The sequence below is a fragment of the Psittacula echo genome (genome assembly GCF_963264785.1).
Source record: "Psittacula echo genome assembly, chromosome: 6".
In the NCBI taxonomy this organism is placed as follows: domain Eukaryota; kingdom Metazoa; phylum Chordata; class Aves; order Psittaciformes; family Psittacidae; genus Psittacula; species Psittacula echo.
Genome location: NC_137743.1, coordinates 25,597,386 through 25,613,317, shown reverse-complemented (window position 1 = coordinate 25,613,317; position 15,932 = coordinate 25,597,386). Strand labels below are relative to the sequence as shown.

Here is a 15,932-nt window from a genome sequence, read left to right as displayed (position 1 = left end):
CATTGCAATTACAAAAAAATTCAAAGTAATTTTTCCAGACACTCAAATGAAGAAGAATTAGAATATGTTTGAATTTAACAAAAAATACACACATGATCTAACTCATCACAGATTTGAATTACTCAGCCATTAACAAAAAACACGTATTCACAGAACTAAATCAAAATCATCTTTTCTCCATAAATCCTCTTTCAGTATCACAGAATTACAGGAAAAGCGGGAAATTTGCTTCTGTGGAGAAAAACAAACAAGCAAACAAACAACAAACTATTACCACAACAACAGAAAAACTCTTCAAATATTCTGTTAATCATGTAAGAATGGGGTTTCCAATCTCAGGAACTCTTATTCCTTACATGAAGCCAAACTACACTTTTATATGACTGTGGCAACCTTCAACAACAGCACTTAAAAAGAGTTTCTACCAACTGAAGAAAATGTAAGCCACTTTTTGATCTGAGTACTTCTGACTGCTCTGGGGTAAAGACAACGATGGATCCAGCTGAATTAGCAATAAAAACATACTGACTTTTAAGTCCTACCACTGAAAGTCCATTTTTAACAAATAGGGCAACTCTTGTGAAATACACCCATATCTTATTGTAGGAACCAAGAGAAAGTCAAATTCTCAATTACTTTAGGAAGTGAATCAGAGGCGTATAGTGTTCTCTTTAAAACATTACTTAAATTGTGGATAAAATTGCTTTAACTTCCCATTTTCTAGAGCATCATCTGAAGACTCAGAACATTAGTAATGATACCTTAGTGGCCAATTCAGAAGTCAGAAGGGATCCATAGGAGCTCAGTACCTAACACCTCAAGTTCTGGTGGAATTTGGATTGTCCCAGCCTTGCACTCCTTTTAAAATCTCACCATAAAGCCTCAGTGGGACCCAAGCAAAAATCCTAAAGATATTCAGCATAGAAAAAAGTGACACTCTGAGGTGACCCCGTGCACAGCTGACAAGGCTGGTAAAACGTGATATGGGCTGAAGCAGTGCAGAAGTCTGAGTTTACAGCAAGCCTAAACAGTGCATGAGCCTCTGCACTGCTAATTGAGGAACATGGCATCACACTAGAGGGAGCAATCAGCTCTACAGCCTTGAGTGGGTGGAAAGCAACAGCAAGCCTCTTTGCCCTTTCGCACTGCAGACTTCCAGGGGCTTAAGAGGCTGAAAAAATGAAGCATGAACAAGGAGTCCCAGAAGGCAGGAACACTGCTGTTCAGGGCTCATTTTACAAGCCTGTGACCTGCCCTGCTTTGATACAGCACAGTCCTCCTGAAGCAACAAATATTGACAAACGTTTTAAGAGACATGTGGTGGGGAAAGGGTTGTTTTCACTGGGATGTAGCCAAGCTGATACTTCCCATATGGTGATATCATTACTAGTGTTTCCATATGGTAAAGACATTTCCTGCATAACCTTCTCAAAATGAATGGAGAGAAGATAACTGTGGGTGAAGGGAAGCTCATAGGACATCACTCAAACCCAGGTCAAAAAGATGCCTATCTAGCATTCCCCCCTCCCTGTAGAAAGCTAGTTATATGCACAGCAAGACTTCCGGGAACACACAGAAATCTGCCTTCCACAACAGCCTCTACTTATAAAGCACACTTGCCACTAATTGCTTACTTCATGCTTTGTGCTTACAAGGAAATTGAAAAAGACAAAGGATCAAAAAGAGAGACTGAGCTTTTGAGTTATTGCTGACACTGCCCTCCTGCACTCTGATACAATAGGGAATTTTATGAATCCTCCTGTTCTGCACTTTCGTTTTCTTTTCAGCATCCTTCCCCTGGATTCTTCACACTCATTTTATGCTCAAAATGAAAACATAACATGTTCATTCACATGACCCAGTGCCATAGAGATCTTGGCTGTTCTAAAAGGAGAGCTTGCAGCAGCACAGCACAAACATCCGCCCAAAGAAGATGGGGACGCAAGAAATTCTAATGAGGTTTCATCTGCTGGGACTCTCTAGATCAAAACATTTAAAGATAAACTTACTTTAATGTCTGGAAATTGGCCAAGGTACGTATCCATGGTCAGGAGCGCCTGATCCACCAGCTTCTGATGGAAATCTGTCCAGAGGAGATCATTGTTCTGAAAAACAAAAGTAATAAGATAATTACTAAGAAAACAACATTTCTATTTTAATTCTTGAGTGCTACAGTCAACAATTTCAGTCCCCCAGAGCTCTTAAGGAATAGCCATTTGAAAAAACTAAGGACCAGAGAAGTTAGTTGAAAACAGAGGTCATGCCAGAAATGTAGAAACAGAGAAGAAAGCCCAATGATGCTAATTCAGGTGACCTCTCCTAAGGACACAGCATCCTCCATAAACCTTCCTTTTGAAGGCCTGTCTTTTCAGCCGAGTGCTAGCTCAAGCCCATACAATGGAAGGCACCATTTTCTGCTTTTCATTACAACAGAGCTTTCTGAAGGATAATGAACAATAACAGAGAGCTAATCTAGCAGTCTTCAACCCTCACACCACTTCCTCCACAGACCAGTGGAGGTCACGTCCAAGGCTTGCACCCTAAACTGTGCAGCTTTATCCTTCATTTTATCTCAGGCACAGTAACTTCCGGTCAACACCTTGTATTAGCTGGAAATTTCCCCCCTCTTCTGTTTTTTCACTTGAATAAAGGTTTGTGGCTAAACTATTTAGGAAAAATCCCCATCTTATAAGGGATTTTGTTGCTATTGGTTGATTGGGATTCTTTGGTAGGGTGGGTTGGTTGTTGGGTTTTTGTTTTGGTTTGGTTTTTTTGGTGTGAAGTTTTTTTTTGGGGGGGGGGGTTGGGCCTTTTTTTTGTCATAATAACACTTTTCTCCTGCCTGTCTTTACCTGAAAGAGAGAAAAACAATCAGTGTGTGAGTGGCATGGAGGGGGTGTGAGGGATGCAGACCCTCAGAGCAGCTACAGTTCATTCTCAGGACTCATGCTCCCTTTGACGTCTCTGACTCAAATTCTCTGAAGGGACAGTCTCTCATGAGGCAATGCAGTGGCTCCGGAAGAAACAAGGCCAACAGAGAATGTGAAGCCAAGCCAGCTGAATTACAACTCCATTATTTATTGTAACAGCACTTCCTAATGGAAAGTTTCCATGTTAATACAAGAATTGACCTGGAAACATTCAGGTTTTGTTTGATTTATCTGCTTTGAAGTCAGTATTTCCTGGGAAAGTTGCAGATGTTATTTCAGGTGATATTTTCTGCAGGGTAGAGGAGAGGAAGAACAGAATCTTTCTCCTGCTCTCCTCTCTATTCCTTCCCCACTGCTTCAACACCATAGACAGCTGCAGATGAACCCAGTCCTGCAGCCTCATGGCAGATGGATTCACAGAGATGAACTGCCATGGCTGCTGCTCAGCAGAACAGCTGAGCAAGAGCAGGAGGTGCCTGGCTCCAGAGCACCCAACACATACACATGCCAAAGGGGATCCAAGCTGTCACATGACAGCCTGTCCCTTGAGCGCCACAGAAAATACCTGGGCAAGTTGGACAGGCATCAACTCACCAGGGGATGAGAACAGCAGGGTGGGGGTGACATGGGGCTCAGCCAAACAAGGTGGCAACTAAAATATGGCAGCTGTTGGTACTGCTGTGAGAGGGAAATTGTTGCAGCTACACAATGGCTGTTCTGACCATGCTTTGGCCATAGATTTAGCTTTCCGTTTCTCCTGCACAGAGTATAAACAATACATCCAGTTGACCCTACTGACTCTCTCTTGGCATCCTGTATCCCTGCTCATTTACTCTAGGGGGAACAAGTTGCTAATGGGTGTAAGCATACAACTCTGCGTAGCATTCAAGCATCTGGGAACAGTGTCCTAGCAGACAAAAATATAGGCCACATACCTTCAGCTTTCCCTTCTTACCAATGCTGAGCTTATCTTTTCAGTTCTTTTCAAAGTCAAATGCCTGAAAAAATGTGGTGCACAGGCACATCTTCCAAAACTCATCTCCACTGACAGAGCAAGCCTGGTAATTTCACATCCTGGACACAGTCTTACCTCTGCTATTTTATTCGTGTCATCTCTTCCAGGCCAATCTGGTTCATAAACTTCCTGCAGACACTCTGTCAGCTTCTTGGAGGCCTCATGCATAGCTAGAGAAGAAGAGGGAACTGCTTCAGAAAGAAGGAAATAGTCTGTTCCATAGTGTGTTTAACCATCACCCTGAGAAACTGGGACACAAGAGCATTATAACAAATGCTAAGCTCTTCCTTACAGAGTGTCTGACCCTTAATAACACAGAGATGGAAGGTAACCAGAGAGAGAAAGGAACCAAGGATGCAGTCATATCAAATCCTTTGTGTTCATCCTCCCCCAGCAGAAGAGATATCACGGTCTATCTGGTAAGGCAGCACCACATGTTCGGCATCAAAGCACAACCCCATTCCACCCATTACATCCCAGGAGGCCCTGAAGGATTCTGAAAGATCACCCACCCTGACAAGGCTGACCTTTCCTACAACTTACACCAGAGGAAACACCAGGAAGTGGACAGCTGCAGAAACCTCACTGCATAGATAAGCACTAGAGCAAAAACAATCCTCTGCTACACAGACCTTACCTTTCACGGAAGCCAAGTAAGTTCGGAGGTCCTTCTGCAGCCTCGTGCCTTCAGACTGTGAATATAAGGAGAAGACCATCAGTTATTCTCTCACATAAAGACAGTGTAAGAAAGGGTCAAGCATTAATAAATTAATAGCAGATGGGCTACATATGAGCCCTAAGACCACATGAACATAAATGTTAACAGGGAGACCCACACAGCCCTCTGACTTGGTAAGCCGATCTGCAGGCCTGTTTGACCAACAATAAAGGTGTGATTTGCAGTCCCCAGCAGAGCCACCTTTAGTGTTTTGATTTCACACAAGCAACTTGAGACAGTCGTAAGGGTAACACTTAGTTTATAAGCAAAGGGCCAGTGGGTCTATGCAACAAATGTAACTGAAAGGAGTCTGTAGGATATAGAAGATACAATTGATTTATTTTGTACTGGTTTGGGAGCAGATTAGCTCACCACTGTTTTCTGCCAGACTGCAATTCAAAATCCCAGTGCAAAGTGGGTACAAGGGACCTGTGACCTGCTCAAACATCCCACCTAAACTGTCCTGTGCAGCAAGGCTTGCAAATACAGAGTTAATAATCTTTTCCTTTAGCTTCACTGTGGAGGTGGCCTGCCAGCAGCAGGTCCCACTCACTAGTAAACAAAGGATTAAAACCAGAAGCTGGGCTGAGTTTTGCCACCTTCAGACAACACAGCCAAATACAGTACAAGAACCCAGATTAGTAAGGGTCGTGGAGATTTTTCACAGTAAAGTTGGTTCAGGCACGCACATGTACATGCCCTCCCCATGATTCCTCTCCTGCACTAGGATAAGCATTTTCAGGCTCACCTCCCCTCTACCTTGCCGTACGTCATTAACAGTGGTGCAAAGGAGGCAGGGAAATACTCACAAATCCAGACAGTGATATCATACAAACAGAAACGAAAGGAAGAGAAAAGCAAGGCTTCAGAAGTTGACCACCACTACCACAGAGCATGTCAAAGCAACGGAAGGAGCAAACATTGAGGACACCTCTGCAAACAACCTCCGGAGTATGCAAGAAGTACAGAAAAAAAAGTTTGAGAGACAAAGACCTCATATACAAAGGTTTCTCTAAACCTGCCGGGATCTTACTATATCCTCACTATCCCCCAAATTAGCTGTAAAAACAAGAATGCAGGAAAACAACAACTACACCTCACACCTTCCTCACAGCCTGCTGTCATTCCTCCTCCTCTTTCCCAGTTTTTTTTTTTCTTTTTTTTCCTTTTTTTTTTCCTCTTTCTTCCATTGGGAAGGAGGAAGGGGGCAGTATAATGAATTTTGACAGCTGAAGACAACTCCAGAGACAGAGAGCTCACAGGACACCCCTGACAGCTGCCTCAGAGTTACTAGCTTCAAAAGCAGATGTTTCCTATCAGCTCTCCCCAACACTCAGGCACCTCTTGCCTCAACTGAGCTCATGTTGTTATCCCTTGTGCTGTCAGTACAGCTGTGCTCTTTAAGCAGAGGCTAAATCTGACCAGCTGTTGAAGTGGCAGTGCTACCATAGCTTTGTGGAGAAATCCATCTGCTTCCAATGCTATGGTCCAATTTGTTTTTCTTGCCTCGAAAGCTCTGGATGAGTTCACATTTGCTCTTTTCCTATTTTTCCTCAACAAAGGAAACAAGGGATGAGAAAGAGTTGGCCATTTTTGTAAAAGAAAACCAAACTTCTAGTCTGGAGGCGTATTGGGAATTGATCCAAAAAGAATACAAGAGGAAAGGAATAATGGCCATATTTGCTGTAAAAACCCTAGGAGTTCTTAAAACACAGAGCAAACAAATGTAGAGCTTTTTGCTGGCTTAAGGTGAATGTGGAAACCTGGGCAGATGAGACTTTCCTAACAGTGCAGTCAAAAACCACCAGGGAAGAGATGCTAGAGTAATCAAAGAGCACACACACAGGGGATCATCAGGGAGGCTGAGCTTACACGCAACAGTTCAATCAGGCTGCAATATGTGTTTGCTTGTGCTCAATGCAGCAAGTAAGAAAATCTTAGAGGAAAGCAGTGCTGTGTGCCTAGAGTTGATCCATGGTAGAAATCACAGACTGGAACTGGCAAGAAATGTCAGACCAAAACAGAAAATGGCAACTGCTTTCTCGCTGTGCATGCAGCACCTGCTTTCTTCGAGCAGACTCTACCAAGCTGTCAAGTACAGCCACAATTCTGCATAACCACCTCTCACAGTGCAGTTAGATTCAGTCAAATACTGTATAGTAGGACAGCTTTCAACACCCTTGAGTACACATTTAAGTGATGCTTCCTAAACTCAAAGGTAAAAAGTAGAAAAGAAAGTTGAATTGGAATCTGCATAATTAATCCACTTCCTAGTTATTGAAGAGTTTAAGAATGTGCAGAAGGAAGTTACAGAGGTATGGTTGAGTGTAAAGATCTAAGAGCACAGAAACTTTTAAACTGCAGGAACATAAAGAAGAAATCATGCGTGTGTGTTTGTATCAAAGTAACAAAATTCCACAAAAAGAAAGTAAAAATTGGACAAAAAAGGAAGATCAGTGCTGATTCTGAACCCCAGATTAATTTCTCATTCCTGCACTAACAAACTGACTTAAAACTTTCACACAGGAACAATCGCACTGTGTCTTGATGTAGAAATGACCACAATAAGTTCATTAAACACACAAGTGTCATCTAGTTTGAGCAGATATTGCTATGCTTGCAATCACAGTGTAATTCAACCCTGTTAGCCTATAACACAACCAGGTATAATATGAAGGTCAGTACGTACATGAAGATGCATATTTAAAAATAGAAGTGCCATGCTTGGGAGGCTGGAAGAGGTCTCTCTAAAGACTTAATGAACCAGCTATTACTTATAGCTCTATGAAACAAAAATACAAAAGTGGTTTGGTATCTTTTTGTGCTTTCATTTTGTTGGGGGGTTGTTTTTTAAAATACCTTTCACAGAGCCCTAGCTAAATATGCAATTCTTCTGTAGAGCTGTTTCTTGGTAGTAGACAGGTTTCCTAAACCCCATTTTCCTCCCAATCTTCAAAAGAAATTCTTTCATCCTAATATTAGACTGCAACCCCTTCCTTACACAACCTCCCTGGTTTTGTAGTCCTTTGTAGAAGGATTTTTCTTATCAGGGGGGATGTTTTACACCTGAGAGGGGCAGAAACAGATAAGTCTCCAGTCAGCACAATGTCAGAGTTATTAAGACACAAAGTGTGAACAACTGGTGAGAAGTTCCCACCCTGGGGTACCAGGCAAACTATTAAATTTGTTTTGCTATATACGGCTGCAATGGAAACTGCTGGGGGTAAGGGTTCTTGTAGAGAAAGAAAGTCTCTCCCTGAGCTACTGACTGTAACTGCCCATGGCCAAACCTACACTGCAAGAGCAGTACTGCTACACTACCTGCCCTGCAGGCTGAGGCTGTGCTGAACACTGTGGGGTAGAGGCAGAGATGGGTCCAGCCCATGCCAGCAGCAGCTTGCGTCTCATGCATCTCATGTAAAACACTGTAAACCAGCCCAGAACTTCCATACATAAGTGTGACAGCTCATGAACGGTATCAGAACCCAGCTGCTCTGTCAGGCTGAAACACAACACAGTGCCAGGTGTAAGGGCTGCCACCACCCTCCCACTCCCTGTCTCTCCAGTGAATATTTCAAATGCAGGGGAAGAGAAGCCAAAGCCTAGCACACCTCATGCAAGGGGTTGTGTTGCAGCTTTGCAGCAGGCCTCCTGCTCCCAGGTCTACAAGGACAACTTCCAGGAAAAGTTTTTGTGCAGATGCCTGAACACAAGTGACACTGGGAAAGGGAAGGAGGGGGGAAGCCTTCACATGAACTTTTTGGGAGGTTAATTGTGAAAGAGAATCTGTCATGAGGGAGTAATACGCGGCCCAGCTGTGCTGTCTTGTCAAGCCTTCAAGAGACATGGGTGAGCCCTATAGTCCTGCAGAAGCATGATTATGTCCGGCTCATTTGCCACACAAGAAATTCATCTGTCTGAGCTAAAAAGCTCCCACCATTCAGAGCCATCAGAGTGGTGCTCTTATATGAACCTGAATGGATAGAGGTGGGAAGCACAATGTTTTCCTTTATGTCAACTCAACCACCATGGAGGAGAACCACAAGGTGTCTTGTTTGAAAACAAGTGATTTTTAGACCTACTCTCCATTCATTGACAGCCCATACATGGGAACATGTATCGAAGTGGTCCCAACATAGTGACTAGTCAGAGAAGCCTCTAATCAGGCACTGAACAAGGCCACTGCCTGGTCACACCACAGCCAGTTCCACATGAGAGCTGCTTTGTCTGAAGGTTGCAGCAACAGATCAGCTTTCCTCCAGGCTTGCATTTCCCACAGGAGCAGACTTTACAAGGAAAGGCCATAGAAATTTCACACATAGCTATACTACACACACACAAAAACAAAAACAAGTGTGTATATATGGGCATATAGCTGATTATTTCCCCCCCTAGTCTGCTTGGTATCGTAACAAATCCTCAGCCCTGGATATCCTAACAATCCAGCTAACTCACATTTATGATTTGCCCTGTAGAACAGGTATTGTTCACATTAATTTTAGAACAGGGAAACTGAGGGCCAGAGCAAAACCAACAGACCCCAAGCAGCAAATGTAGAGCAGCCTCCAGCTCCTTTGATAAATTATATGGAGAATTTAGTTCATGGCCTGCTCCTGCAAGATGGGAGAAGAAATTAAGGTGCAAGGGGTAAAGAGGCAGTGCTTCTTTTACAGGCTTCTTGGTGCATCACTAGAACTCATGGCTTGGAAATTGAACAGCCATCCCAGACAGCCAGACCAAGAAGTTTAGATTTGAGCTTTTCAGTGTTTCTCCTTTAAAAAGGTCATTTCCCTACTGTCAACACTTAAAAATTATATGGAAAAGTTACACCTGGTAATGTCATGTCATCAGAAACAAGCCAAACTGTATTCCTCTGTGTATAAGACAGTATCACTGGTGGACGTGCTATAGAGATGTTGCATGAACTTCTGGAGGAACAGCTATTATTGCTGCCAAGAGAATGAGCACTAGTCTCCAGGAATCTGCAGTCAGCTCTGGTTAGACATAAGATAGACTGAAAGATTTTCATTATATTCAGCTGTGGCAAATCCCTTCTCAGCTGGTTTTGTGACACATAACCACATCTGCTGAATCTTAACAGACATGATGCAGCTGCTGCTAACAGCTCAGAAAGAGGTCCTAAATATGCGAAGGGGCATAAAGGAGCTAAAAGATTTCTTCAGCATCAACAGGGCTTTGGTGTGGCACACATTTCCTGCCATAAAACAGAAGTAACTTGCCCTAACACCAAGCACGAAGGTACAAATCCCTTGAGGTAACTGATGTTCCCCCCCTCCTCTGGGTGGCTGAAAGCTCCAGATTAAAAATAAATAACTAAAAACCAACAAAACACACACAGTTCAAGATGCAAACCTACTGCTGTTTCAGTAGGAGGGTGGTGGGAAATTGCTACACTGTTAAAGTATTTTTGTATGCTAAATACAGGGTGGAAGCAGACATGCCAAAGAATAATGACTCCGGCCTGACCGTGATTGTGCAAGGATGGTGGGGAAGTCAGATTTAGATCTTAGCCATGGAAGGATGTCCCTTTTCACCATTTGCTTACTTCACCTCTTTTGCCCTCCACTGCACGTAGGAAACCAAAACTGCCTTGTTCCATTTTAATTTTTATTTCTAATCTCTTTCCCATCCTATCCATCTTTCAGAGACACAGCGTTGCTCTTATCTCTCACTTCCAGCCCAGCAGGAAAAATTACATTACAAAGCATTTGCTAACTGAAGGAAGTGTTCTGGTTGAGCTATTTCTTTTCCTAAACTTGGGGGTAGAGCAAGTATTATTTTTCAGCATACAGTTTCACTGACTCCACGATAGGGACACTGGAAGACACAGTGTAACTTCTCGTAAGTGAACCACTATGAGTTGTGGGTCACTTCAACAGGCCTAAGGCATTGTTTAATTTAATGGACTTTAATTGCATATTGCAGCAGATGACTGGAAGCTAATACTGAAGCCCAGGGTGTAATTACATATAGCTAATTATCTTACCAGCTGTTTATTGAAGTTCTGCACGCACTGTTCAAACTGCTCATCTTTTGTTTCATCTGCTTTCCCAAGCTTCTGAAGGACCTGCAGAAGAGAGGAGAAAGGAGACTTCAAACATAGATCTAGCAAAGCAGAGATTAAAAAAAAAACAAACCTTTGCAAGCTTTTGCTCACCAGGCTGGAAGAAGTTAAAAAGTATCCCTTATTCCACACTCAGAATTTCTGAAATATTTCTCCACACAGTCATAGCTGGGAAAAGGACTTACAGGCGAATCAGGATGAACTCAGACCTCTTCTTCTTTGCTGTACCAAACAGCATGACTGACTTTTCTCCTTCACTGGCCTAATGCTTTTTGCAGACAAGGCAATAGCAACCCAGTTGTTCATCTCCTGGACCAGCAAGAAACAAACCACATCACTACGCCTTTTGTTGTGTGGTTACGCTTATCCTGATTTAACACTAGTTTCTGGTCCAGACAGGGTGGGGTTTTTTGCTCCCAGAACAGCTGGACTGTCCTCAAAACCAGAAAGCCAGGCAGAGACCTCCTTAGATAAAGAAGGTTGCTGGAGCACTGCAAGCCCAACCTTCTTTTCACCTTTTCTCACTATGCACATGCTTGGCAAGAGCTGGCTGTTGAGAACAACAAAGGACCTTACACCATGAATCTACCTGACAGAGTCTAAGTGTCATGTTTGAGAGTGTCAGCAGCCAGTCCTGTTTCTCTCACCACCTCCCTGCACAGCACAGCTCCCCACAGACTGCAAAAAAGTGCTTATCAGACTACTTCCCTTATCGACCTCCTCTCTTAATGACCTCTTCATGTAGTTTAGTGGATTGCTCCCAGGCTTTGAACAAAGAAGCATTTCATTTTCTAGGAAGGAATATTAAATGTGTCCATCACCAGAAGGCTGGGCAAACTGCAGCTGTAGAGGAGGGCTGCAAGTTACTTGTCATGTCCCAAGCAACTCCAGCAGCAGGGAGACAAGGACGTAAACCATAGCTGGTTAAGCTCGACTACAGCATCTTTGTTATTCAAAAATAAAACCTGACCACATCAAACAAAAAAAAAATAATTGGAACTATTATATATATTGGAACTAAGCCAATCATTTAGTCCAACTGCCAATGCATCTACTGGTCTACTTTCACCTCTTTACACTGCCAAGGTGGAGGACATTTGTGTTATGTCTGTTTGGCTAATCTCAGTTCCCTTCTCCATTATTAAGCAGAGATATTCCCAGCTCACCCACGACCACAATAACTGACTCTAGTGCTAGGCACTATAAATCAGTACAGTCATTCAGCACTCAACTCATAAGTCCCCTTATTTAGGCTGGGATTTAATGTCTAGGAGGAAATCACCCTTTTTCATTCTCCTTCTAGTCAACAGCCTCTCTTCACCTCCAGGAATCACTAAGGTATTCAAAATGTTAGTAAAAGGAGGGAAAAGGACACATGCAGATGCAGACTGCACTCTGCCACCAAGGGCTGTACCAAAAACCTTCAGAGTTAGAAGCACAAATTCCTACAGCTCAAGTGACAGCAACAAACACCGCAGCTACAAGCACCTAACTTGAGTGTCTCCGCAGCAGGGCACAGACAGCATGAATATTCCCTTCTTCCTCTCAAACCCTTGGCACATAAGAGCTTGTTGGAGAGCAGAAGAAACAACACTGTTTGGACAGGCAGAGCCCTGCACACCAGCCACTGGTGCCTCCTTTGCTCCTCTGCTCCAGTGAAGGGGAATGCATGCCACAGCAACAGTGCTGTTGAGGCTACACATGGCATGTCAGCAGGAGAGAAGCGCTCAGTATGGCCTCATCTTTCTCATCTGATGGTGAACCACTTCCAGAAAGGACACTGCTAAAAGGCCCTGTGTTCAGCTGTACTCCCTTAAGCTACCGGATCTATTGAGCATGGGTTTACCACCTACTGGGTGACTTCCTAGATGTCCAAAGAGCCATCACTGGTAACAATGTATGCAAGCTACAAATTCCAAAGCAGAGATATGTTCCCAGTGTGCAGATCAACAGAATTATTAGGGATATAAGGGAGCTTTTTATGGGGCAATGCATCTGTCTGTCTACTCATGAGACTGATGCTTTCAGGCCCGGAGGGGAGGGAAGGAGACCATTTAACTGCAAGTAATCTGGAGTATGTCACTGAGGTCAAAGGTTTAGAACAGCCCCAGTGCTTCCTGGTATAAAACACTGAGCAGCACTCACAAACTAATCATTGTGGCAGCCACATGCCTGCTTTCCACATGTCCAAGAAGATATCTGCAGTTCCACTGCTCCTTGAAGGGGCACGCACACTGAGTCTGGGGTCACCCTGCCAGCTGGGAAGATCTAGTTCCACTATGCTGAGGTGCTACAACACAGCAGAGAGACAACAGCCCTAGGCTGCAGCAGGGCAGGGGTCATCTCATACCGCTCTCCCTCAAAACCAGATCTGCCCCATACAAATAGCCCAGAGGTCAAACCCTAAGTAATTTGAGCAGCATAAAACAATGGCTCCACAAGATTGGCCCTCAAGCCTGCCCTCAGCTCTCCCATCAAAGACCCATCAGGCAAGCTGTACTGACAAATCCCTCTGGAACCTCTAAACCAGCCAGGGTTGGAGCAGATGGCCCTGGGTGTGCTGCTGACTGTGGACATGTCTGTGCTCACTGCTAATAACCCGTGAGCTCACAGGACAACTCCCCTCTCCAGGCTGGTACGCGCCGTCATAGGTCAGGCTATTCCGGGTGAGCCAAGGCTGCTCCCTCCCTCCCCCACCCTGTGACAGCCTTTAATCCTCCAACTCGCTGCAAAGCCAGATCAAGTTCAGATGGAAACTTCAGGCTCTTTGATAGCTATTAATGGAGCAGACCTACCAGGGTAGGAGTCAAGAACCAGCCACAGCTCCCAAATCTCAGGGCGGATCGGAGATGGTGTGACCTGTCAGCTGCTGTCTGGATGCAAACCACACCAGGCAGCAGACATGGATCTGGCATTTAAAAGATTAAGAAGCAACCATGGCTAGGCTCTTTGGTCTGCCCTTGACCTGAGAAGTCCTGGCCCTGCATAAGGATAGCAACCATTTCAAGATAGTGCAAGCTAGGACGAAAGAGAGAATACTTTGCATGAATCCCACAAAACATCCTGTGGGATGCACTGCTGTGGGTTCCAGTCTTGGTTCACCACAGATTCACTATGACAGGATGGGGTTATCACCCCAACCAATGTTTTTGGCCTCAGCCACTGGACACCATTTTCCAGTATTGCTCAGAAACTAGATCACTTCCAACATTAGCTGGATCTGCAGGTGCTCCTTATTTCTCATAAACTAGAGCCACAGGCAACTGACCAGCTACTGCAGCATCTCCAAATAGAGCCAAATTCCACCCATGGAGCCTCAGTTTTCCCTGCATTTGACTAAAAGCAAGAAGGAATAAAGAGATTCAGGTTTGACTGAAGTTTTAAAAGCACTTTAAAGATCCTAGGAGGCAAGATGCTATTAACAAGTAAATTATCACATTCTTTCTCATATCACTGATGTATCTGTAATCTGCTGTGGCAGGCAGAACTATTTGCAGTAAGCTTTTAACTACCGTACTTGGAGAACTGAGGTAACAGAAGTGACAAAAAAATCTGGAACTCTTCTGTATCAGAGATCTAGCATTCTGCTAGCAACGGTCAGAGAAGTAAAGACATGCAATAGCCTTTAAAACCAGCAACTTTTCCTAGTAGTATGGAAAGTTTGCTTAGGGAAACCGAAGCTGCATTTTGTTTTTATCTCAAAGACAAGACCATAACATTCACAGGATGACTGAGCATTACTTAAATACCACAGCTTTGTAGGACTCAAAAGGGAGCATCTTATCTGGCTGCAGTTGGTCTGCATCTGGAAGCATTTTATCTGGCTCCTTTTTCCAGGTGTACGGAGGAAGCATTCCTGAAGGTCAAACCCCTGCACTGCTTAACATAGGGTCTCTGGTGCTTTGCTTTAAACACTAGGCATGAAGGAAACCCAGATCTGGATATCAGCCTTGTGACCACCAAACCCTCTGGTGCAGAGCAGCAGTCACCATGAAGGACACTTACTAGCTATGCAGCAGCAGCTAGCACCAAGAAGCATTATCATAGAATCACAGCACAGTTAGGGTTGGAAAGGACCTTAAGATCATCTAGTTCCAACTCCCCTGCCATGGGCAGGGACAAGTAGAATGCAGTTCTCCTTTGCTTTAAAAAGCAACTGTAACAGATTCACGTTTATACTTTCTAACAGAGAAATATACACCAGCTGCTTAATGCATCCACAGTTCTTAATGCAGCACTTTCCCTCGTGCTCTTCAAAAATGCCAGTGCCACAACAGAAGCCCTGAAAACCCAAATATTCTCTCTCAGCACACCCCATGTATTCCCATTATGTGAACCAGTAACCTAATAAAACACTGCTTTTCATGGCATATGGGTCACCCACACCAAAGACCAGTTTAGAGAGTGCAAGTGATGAGTAGGAAGGCAAAAATAAACGTAGTTTGAGGATCCCAAACAGAACAAAGTCTGCATCTGAAATACCTGAATTTAGGGTGGTCCAGCCCCAATGAAGAAGCAGGCTTTAAGCCCACAGCCAAAGAGCCTGCAGCCCTAAAGGTCCACACTCCCCACTGTATCAGAGAAGGGGCTGCAGTTACATCTTACCAATATGGGCCCAATGCTTCTAAATCACTTCATCCCCTGACATCTCCACCCCTCATAAATGACACCTCTGACTTTTGCTGTATCTGCCAACTCCAGTGCATAATCTCCAACTACCAACTGGGCACAGAGCCAGTAAGTGCTGTGACTGATTCTGAATTGCAACAAATTGGCATGTCCCAATGGGTCAATTAGCAACAGAACAAATAAACCTTTAATCTCAGGCGGCTGCCTGTTCTTCCATGAAAGACGTTGTACTTGGAAGAGGAGAAGATGAAAATAGTGTTCAAGTCAGACAGAAAGCACAAAACCATGTAACTTAATAAGGTACAAACAAAGGGAGTTTCATAAGCTTTTTTTAAGCCCTGTTACTTCTCTGACCAAATTAAATGTGATTTGCTCAGTGAAGTAGATTTGTGCTCATGAAATAATTTGGGTCTTGGACTCAGAATAAGGGAGAAAAGCAAGAGCAGCAGTGGGAGTCCTGCTCCCTTTACACCCTCCCTGGGAGCAGGGCACATCCTCCTGCCCTCCATGCCAGTCTCTAGGCTGGCTTTGGGTACAGTCTGGCTTTCCTTGTGC

General features: G+C 44.0%; 1 protein-coding gene across 5 annotated transcripts in view; it reads right to left on the bottom strand.

Moving 5' to 3' along the window:
* Positions 1-15,932, bottom strand: part of BIN1 (bridging integrator 1) — a gene marked incomplete at both ends in the record, with an annotated part of 92,255 nt that overhangs the window by 40,504 nt on the left and 35,819 nt on the right. For all 5 annotated transcript variants that reach the window (XM_080621488.1, XM_080621491.1, XM_080621489.1 and 2 more), the window contains 4 exons: positions 2,010-2,105; positions 4,021-4,115; positions 4,583-4,637; positions 10,671-10,751. In XM_080621488.1, the coding sequence (XP_080477614.1) occupies positions 2,010-2,105; positions 4,021-4,115; positions 4,583-4,637; positions 10,671-10,751 (327 nt within the window). The remainder of the gene's footprint in view (positions 1-2,009; positions 2,106-4,020; positions 4,116-4,582; positions 4,638-10,670; positions 10,752-15,932) is intronic.